Genomic DNA, 8688 nt, shown 5'->3' with positions numbered 1-8688 from the left:
GACATTTTGGATTCGTGAAGACCTTACACTTGGTTAAAAGGCAATTTTGGTAGCCTACCTTGAAAAAGGACATTGAGACTTATGTGGCTAGTTGTCCTATCTGTGCCTCTGCCAAATGGCCTCCTGGTAAACCAGAAGGCTTACTACAAAATATGGCTAGGCCAACTGCTCCATGGAAAGAAATCTCTATGGATTTTATAGTGGAATTACCTGAAAGTGGGGAAAACAGTTATTTGGGGAAGTAACAGATTTGTTTTCCAAACAGGTACATTTCATACCTTGTGCAAAAATCCCATCTGCGAAAACGTTGGTTAAACTATTTTACACATCTACAAGTTACATGGGGTTCCTGAACAAATAATCTCAGACAGGGGTGAGGTTATTGGGCTCCACCCAGGGCTTAAGCTCCACCCACCACCCACAAACCAATGGGGCTTGTGAGAGAACTAACTTGGTATTGGAACAGTATCTTAGATGTTATATAAATTATCAGCAAGATGATTGGGCTGACCTACTGCCATTCGCTGAGGTAACATACAATTCGGTAGTAGTACTGGGTTTACTCCATTTAAAGTGGCTTCGGGACAAGACTTTGTACCCATATCCGAGCTTCCACAGGAGAAACCTAACATTCAGTCATTAGATGAATGGATAACATAGCTCCAGCTTACCTGGTCGGTTACCCATAAAGCATTAGATGATTGCTCATCAAGCCCATAAAAAATTTGCAGACAGAGAACTCCACAAAAACCATATCATGTTGGTGACAAGGTATATTTGCAGACCACACAAAAATCAAAAAAAGCTTGGACCTAAATATGTTGGACTTTTCCGCAATTGAACTAATTGGGAAGCCTGTGGCAGTCCAACTGAACTTACCTAAAACCCTCTGACAGATCCACCCTGTCTTCCATGTTAGTTTATTAAAACCTGAACATACCTCTGACTTGAGACCGACTTGGGTCGATCCCCCCGTGCCATTGCTAATTTAAGGTGAACAACATTTTGAATTTAAAGAAATTTTGGATTCTCGAAAACAAAGGGGTCGACTCCAATATTTGGTTGTTTGGAAACATTTTCCTCCTTCCCAGTCCTAATGGGTGAATGAGAAGGATGTTTGAGCTCCTAAGCTTCTCAAGGCATTTCATACTAAATATCCTGATAAACCCTAAAATATAGTATTGTGGTGCTACGTGTATATTTTCTGTTATCTTCTGTTTTTTATCTTTTATAGGACTAACACCTCTTTTGCAGGAGGGCTGAATGTCAGCCTTCAAGATTTTCTTCTTTTGCTTTGCATCTTTCGGCTGTCATAAGTAACGGGGGGAGGACATAGTTACGAGAAGCGAGCTGGAGGTGTTACAAAACAGAACTGTATATGTTGCGGGGAGGAGTTTCTTGCTTAGGCTTCTATCCTATGCTATGCACAGCCGCAAATTATGTCAAGGTCAATGGACAGAGGCCTCATCACCACCTGGAGATGCCCACATGATGCTATACATAACTTTTAATTGGATGAGTCAATTGAACTATTGGGGATAGGAACGTTGCCATCACTTTGTATATGTGACTTACGTGCTCATTTTCTCAGATTCAGAATTCTTTTGTTGCTACCACTTGACTTCCAGTAAAAGATATCTTTTCTCTAATTAATGGAGTCTAAGTATTTCTTTCTTGGATTTTGAATGGAGCACCATCTGACAGTTCCATTTTGTTTCAGCTCATGCAATCCACCTACCCGTCCCAATCCAGAAGCAGTTCAAGCCAATGTGAGAGTAGGCAGGCCCTGAAGCAAGTTATATCTATATAAAACTTTTAAAAATTCTTCTGGTTTGCAGGATTCATTTTTGGAAATCACACACACCCATAAGCTACACAACAGTTTGGTACAAAAGCATCTTTGGCAGTTTCTAGAGTTCTCAGGACAATTTTCAGACTTATTTTACACATATCCATTTGTAGGATATATTGTAGAACCCACTGAATTTTAATTTCAAGAACTACACATCCCACTGATTTAAATATTACTTCTGTTAGCAAGTGGTTTAGGTACAGCAACTCACTGCTTCTCTTTATCAATCAGCATTCACCCAACTTGAATGGAATCTGGGTTATATGGACAAGTTATTTAGTTCCACCTGTTTGCTTAGAAATTATATCACAACTATTAGAATAAGCAGTATAATAATTTCAAAGAAAACAAGCTAAATTTGCCTCAAAACATTTTAAATTATTTAATTAGTAGCTGTTATCACCTTTGATTTGAATCTCAGCTTTCTATTTTACTATCAGAAATTATCCAAGAAACAATTGAAGCATGACTGACTGAAGGCAGGGCTGACACTCAACAATGTTTTGTGATTATCTCTATTCCTATTAAAATAGCTCAATTAGACTTAATAATGTAAACATATTGGGAAAACTACAATTAAGGTGGTATCAGCCGGTCTTTGAAAAGTTGCAGATTTGCACACAAACCACAAATCTCCATGCAGAGGAGAAAGCAGGCTTCAAGGGTTTTAATGTCAAACAAATTTTCCATCTGACAAGAATGGTATCCCAACTAGTCTACATTAGCACTGGAAGCTTCTGCCTTACAATGTTATTTAAAGGTACAAACACACCCACCTAAACCTTTCTATCTCCTATCCACGCCCCTAATTATTCCCTTAATCACCCCTTATTCCCATAATCCAGTTTACCTAATAAGTTATTAACTATTTCCTTCCCTATCACCTATCCATTGCTCATGCTTCCTATCTCATTGTGAGTAAACTAAATAGTTAAACTTCCCCCATCGCCCGTTTCTTCAGCTCAGTTGATTCAACTGTTATCATAACTGAGCTGTTATCTCTTTCAGTTTGGCTGGATCCCTTCACAGGTCATCATTCTCCGACGCTGCAGCTGATGGGCTCAGATCATCTATCATCCCTAACGAAGCCCCACAGGCTGCCCCCTCTACCAGAGATCCACCTAGAAAAAGAGAACAAACAGGTGAAACCCTATGCATTGTCTCCTCCCCTTCCTTGGCAGGATATTTTAGGTGGAACTGTCGGCATAGCCGAGGGGCGTGCACCTCCGAATAGACAACACATGACATATCTGACAGGGATACCCTTTCCAATGAACCAAGTATTGCAAGGTTCCTCTATGTCTGTGGGAATCAAGTATTTCACTAACCTCATATTGATCATCTTGAACAGGGCTTGGAAGATCAGATTGGGTATCAGGATTGCCATGTCTGCTGGTTTAATGAGGCTAATATGGAAAACCGGGTGCACTTGTCTAAATCGTGATGGTAATTTCAATTTTATTGAAACAGGATTATCTTAATCACTGGAAATGGATCAATATATTTAGGACCCAGTTTCTTAGATGGCAGCTCCAAATTTAGATATTTAGTGGAGAGAGATACAAAGTCTCCTATTTTGAACATTTTATGGTCCGTTCATTTCTTATCAGCCTATTTCTTATAGGCAACAAAAGCATCACACAATGCTTGGTGCACCTTTGTCCACGTTTCCTTTATTCTTTCAGACCATATAGTTGTAGTCATTGGTTCCCATCCCCCTTGCTCCCACTCAGGAATTAGTACAAAGTCCATGCCACCACCACAAATGGTAACAATTCTGACCAGTCTGTTTGCTGATAGGAGACATAGCAACGGAGGTATCATTCTTTGTCTGCATTAGTCCGTTCTGCAGCACCACAGGTGCTCGGATGATAAGCCGTGCTTAACCCCTGTGAAGAACCTATTAAGCGTATGAACTCCCACCCAAACTGAGCAGTAAACTGCACTCCTCAATCCAGAATGATCCTTCTTGGTACCCCATGTAGTCTGTAGATATTTTTAATGAACATGGTAGCTAATTTTCAAGCAAAGGGTAGACCAGCACATGGGATAAAGTGCACCTGCTTCAAAAATAAATCTATGACTGTCCAGATCACTGTATATCCATGGCTATTAGGTAAGTCCACTATAAAGTCCATCACAATGTCTTACCATGGTTTAGTGGGATTCAATACTGTTTTTAATAATCCCATAGGCTTTCCAGATCGAGACTTAGTGGTAGCACAAACTGTACATGTCTTTACATAATGTTCAATATCTGATCTCATTGAAGGCCACCAAAATTGCCTTTTGGGAAGATGTAATGTTTGTAAGAATCTGTAATGTCCAGCCTGCCAACATCATGGCAATGTTGTAATACTTTGGTCCTCAAAATTTCTGGTATATAGTTTCATTCCTCTCCATGCAATACCGTTGCTGATATCACATTGCATTTGGTTCTTTGCTAACCATGGGTCTTCCTTTATAGCATTCAGTAAATAAATCTTGAGCCAATAATTTCACTCGTAATGACTGTAGAGTCTCCCTCCCTTGTATAATCAGTTGCACTATTATTTCTCGTCTGCTGTTGTATTGTGGTAATCTTGACAGAGCGTTGCCTAAAAATTCTTTCCAGCTAGTACATAATTTAGGATGAAGTTAAACCGACAAAAATATAGGGCCCACAGGACCTGCTTAGGTGATAATCTTCGAGGTGATTGGAGTGCCTCCAGGTTCTTATGATCTGTCCATACCTCGAACAGATGTGCTCTTTCAAAGAAATGCCTTCTTGTAAACAAAGTCCATCTTACCGCAAAGGCCTCCCAAATTCTTCTCTGCTGGACTTAATTTCCTTGATGTATAAGCACATGGTTGCAAACTACCATTTGAATTCTTTTGTAAAAGAACAGCTCCCACTGCCACGTCACTAGCATCTGTTTGAATTAAAAATGGCAATTCCATATCTGGATGCTTCGATACAGGTTTTTGAGCAAACATCTGCTTAAGGGAATCAAATGCCTGCTGACATGTATCCGACCAGGTAATGGATTGCCCTGGACGGGGTTTCATGGTCTGTCCTGATTTTGTTTTTAACAAATCAGTTAACGGCAGGGTAATGAGTAGCAAACGAGGTTATAAACTGTCTATAATAAAGTTAGCAAGCCTCAGGAAGCTTTGTAGTTTTCTCGTATTAGGAACCTGCCAGTCCAACACAGCTTGAACTTTGCTGGGGTCCATTTCAATTCCTTTGCTTGATATAAGATATCCAAGATAAATCTAATTGAATATGGTGAAATTCACACTTTTGATTGTTTGACATACAGCTGTGCTGCCAATAATTTTGTAAGCACTGCTTGTCTCAGCAGCTGTACACATTCAAATGTATCCATATATATCAATATATCATCAAGATATACCAATACACCTCTGCACAAATGTTTATGTACACCTCATTTATAAACTGCATGAAGACAGCTGGAGCTCCCTGCAATCCAAAAGGCATGACCCGGAATTGATAACTGCCCAATGGGCAGTTGAAAGCTGTCTTCCAATCATCACCTGGACGTATGCGGACTCTGTAAAAGTCTTCATGTAGGTCCAACTTTGTTTCCCTTTTGATACTGTAGCTAATATTTTATAAGTGGTAATGGATATAGTGGCTCCTTACATACTGTATTCAATCCTCTAAAGCAGTGGCCCCCAACCTTTTTTGTGCCACGGCCCGGTACCGGCATCACAAAATGATCCGTGGCCCGGTCCCGTCATCAGCATGCATGACAAGGCAAGGGAAGCCGAGTGACCGGGCAGCCAGCCGTCCCCCACTTCTCCCCGCCACCTTCAACTTGTCCTTTGTAGCATTTTTGTGTTTTCTTAATTACCTCCGCCATCGGGACAGCTCTTTGTTTGAAGCCGCCCCCCCCAATGAAACTAAGGCGGGAAGATTGCTTCAGGACCTAAATGCCGCTTTCCAACCGGAAAAGCTCACCCAGAAGCACTTTCTCATCGAAACAAGATGGCGGCGCCCAGCAAACCGGCAGCCCAGTAGAAAATGATCCACGGACCGGTACTGGTCTAGGGCCCGGTGGTTGGGGACCCCTGCTCTAAAGTCCACACATAATCTAAGCCCACCATCCTCCCTAAACAACACTGGAACCACAATATGCACAAATCCTGGTTTAATAAAACCCCTTGCCAAATTTGTATCTATATATTTTCCCCATTTCTTGAGGGGTCATTGAATACATACAAGATTTAGGTAACTTTACCCCTGGTAATAATTCTATCGCGCAATCAGTAGCCCTACGGGGCAGTAACTGGTCATTTCCAGTCTCACTGAAACATCAGCTAAATCATTATACATAGGAGGGTATGCAAAGCTGGCTTTATTATTTTGTTCGGGCACTAACTGGCAGGTTGCCGTATTAGTCACCTCATCTTTTAGGGGCTCAGGGCCTACTCCCAACCGCAATTTCCTAACCCCCACTTTCCACTGGATAGTTGGACCCCATTTCTCCAATCATGCTAACCCAAGGATGACAGCCTCTGTCATGTCTTCACCACAAATGAAATCTTTTCCCAGTGTTCTCCCATATCCATGCCTACTAACTCAGTACGATGAGTACCTTGCTTCCCCCCCAGGATAGAGCCATCCACCTGCTCAAATCATATATTCCTCCTCTCAAAGTTGTACCTGTCGATTTTTAGTTTCTTGGACTCCCGGCAGTGTCTGGATTCACTTGAAGTTAGTTAATTCTTCTAATGAGAGATTAAAGCAGCCACATACTCTAGCCACTGCTCTACACCTTCCCTTCCAAAGATGAGTGCAAAATGAAACAATACCTTGCCTGTCTAGCATAAAATCACAGGATGTTACTTCTGTGATTTTTACAAGACTGATCAAAAGTGTCACATGAATACATTATAAAAATACCCATGAATGTGCAACATTTAAAGAGAAAGAATACTTAATGCTGTCCTATTGACAGGAACTTATTCTATACCAGGGGCAGCTAGTTTCTGCTTTAAAAAACAATGCAAAGCCCACTTCTCTTGCATGGCCCTGAAAGGAATCCTTCTATTATAGTGTTGTTTCCCATTTCTATCTTCTTTGCCCAAAGCTGTTTATTTGTATATAAGTAGTAAAGGTATTTCATGTCAGTGTTTCTTTTAAGGATTTTCCTATAGACATAACTGAATCAAGTTTGCTCAGCACTATTTTCAAGGTGGAAACATCAAATAAATAGAAGGCTACGATCCCTCCACTTACCTCAATTATCTGATTTGACTCATAAAAGTATAAGATGAAGAATCGCACACTCCTATCATATTTTAAAATATTTATTCAATATTATGTTCTGAGAAAATTTTTGAATGGGACTCAAGGAATGAGTGATTGGAATTAATCTAGGTGTGAGGTATTACTTAAATGGCAGTGGCATTTGACAGCAGACAGCGAAGTATCACCCTAAAATCCTAGTATCATTAGGGCAAAAATATATGATTTTGCACTTCACCGGATCACAGTGCACAAGATTAAAATAATGTTTTCACACGACAAAATGAATTAAAAGTTTACTTTAATTCTGAACCATCTGAATAACTGTTTTCATGAAGCATCTGTATAACAGCAGGCTACAATATTGGATAAAAGGCAACTGGTAAATTGTCCAATACAAGGTTCCATACAACAGTTTTTACTGGCCTCTATCCAGCATTTCCAGATAAAGTTTTTGATCAAAAACAGGAAATAGATCCACCTGCTTATTTTAAGCATATTAAAAAGGAAACTAATTGGACCATTTCTATTTGTCTAACTGTTTTTATACAAAAGAGCTACACAATGTTACACTTTTCCGAATACAATTAGAGTGATTATGAATTAGTGTTTTACACCATTACTCAATCCTTAAAAATCAGAAATTGCTGTAGCATGTTCACTATAACTTAAACATAGACTTAAAAACCCTACAGTTACTGCAAGAGAAAACTACTCTGAAAGCAAGCAAGGTCAGTACCATTAGTTATTTAAAAATTAAAAAAAAGTTTTAAACAAGCAAGGCTAGAATTGGATAAATTTCATCTTGTGATTCATTCTTGTGCATTCTTCTATTTCATGAGTCACTCCCCAAATCCATTTGTTACTCCTCGACCAAAAGGACCAGAACAAAAAGTTTACTTCAGTTGTTCCCATAGGAAACTCAGCTTGGTTAGTGTGTCAGGCACTTTCTGAGATACCAGCCCACCCCACGAGCACTCTCAGCAACTCTACAGGCCAATCACAATGCAAGATCAGAAAATACAGCTGTGTAAAAGAAAACAGAAGTTAGAACAATTATTATGAATATTCATGTTAAGAATTACATCAAACTTGCAGCATAATATATTTATGTTAATCATGTTTTCATCTCAAATTTGATATTCTTATTTCTGATCAATGTGAACCAACCCAAAACAATTCTTCCCTGCCAGCCAAGTTCTCCAATTGTAGATACAGCTTTCTTACCTAAAAAGATAGTTTACAGATCAGTATCGAACCAGGCCAACTGATTACTGTCACTTGGAGGGAGCCCATCCATGAGGTCCTGGGCATGTCCTAGATCTGGTAGTCCATCAACCGGGTAGTCAGCACCAGGGTGATGGCCACCCATTTCATGTTCCATCATAGGGTCCATACCCAAGGTATCCTGACCATATCCTCCAGAGTGGAAAGAACGATAACTAGGATCTAAAAAAAAAAGTTAAGGTTGCAGAGAGGAGAATTAATGTCAATATATTAGATGCAAAAGAGATTTTAGGTATCACACTTTCATAACCTAACTGCACTGGTTATTTTCTAGAGCAGTTTTATATGGATAAAT

At 39.8% G+C, this 8688-nt stretch overlaps 1 protein-coding gene across 10 annotated transcripts in view; it reads right to left on the bottom strand.

Moving 5' to 3' along the window:
- Positions 1-2504: 2504 nt before the first annotated feature.
- The window catches only part of CTNNB1 (catenin beta 1), a 55910-nt gene continuing 49726 nt past the window's right edge, over positions 2505-8688 (bottom strand). For 8 of the 10 annotated variants that reach the window (XM_087915491.1, XM_087915497.1, XM_087915496.1 and 5 more), the window contains exons 15-16: positions 8334-8555; positions 7391-8132 (exon numbers count right to left, since the gene is read on the bottom strand). In XM_087915491.1, the coding sequence (XP_087771617.1) occupies positions 8347-8555 (209 nt within the window). In that variant the 3' untranslated portion in view covers positions 7391-8132; positions 8334-8346. Of the gene's footprint in view, positions 2974-7390; positions 8133-8333; positions 8556-8688 lie in introns of those variants that run through there. The other 2 variants (XM_087915498.1, XM_087915489.1) reach the window with 1 other exon arrangement.

This window comes from Pseudonaja textilis, chromosome Z (assembly GCF_049901715.1).
Source record: "Pseudonaja textilis isolate UNSWEBS1 chromosome Z, rPseTex1.2, whole genome shotgun sequence".
Lineage (NCBI taxonomy): Eukaryota > Metazoa > Chordata > Lepidosauria > Squamata > Elapidae > Pseudonaja > Pseudonaja textilis.
Note: the sequence above shows the minus strand (reverse complement) of the source record. Positions and strands in the feature narration are given on the sequence as shown.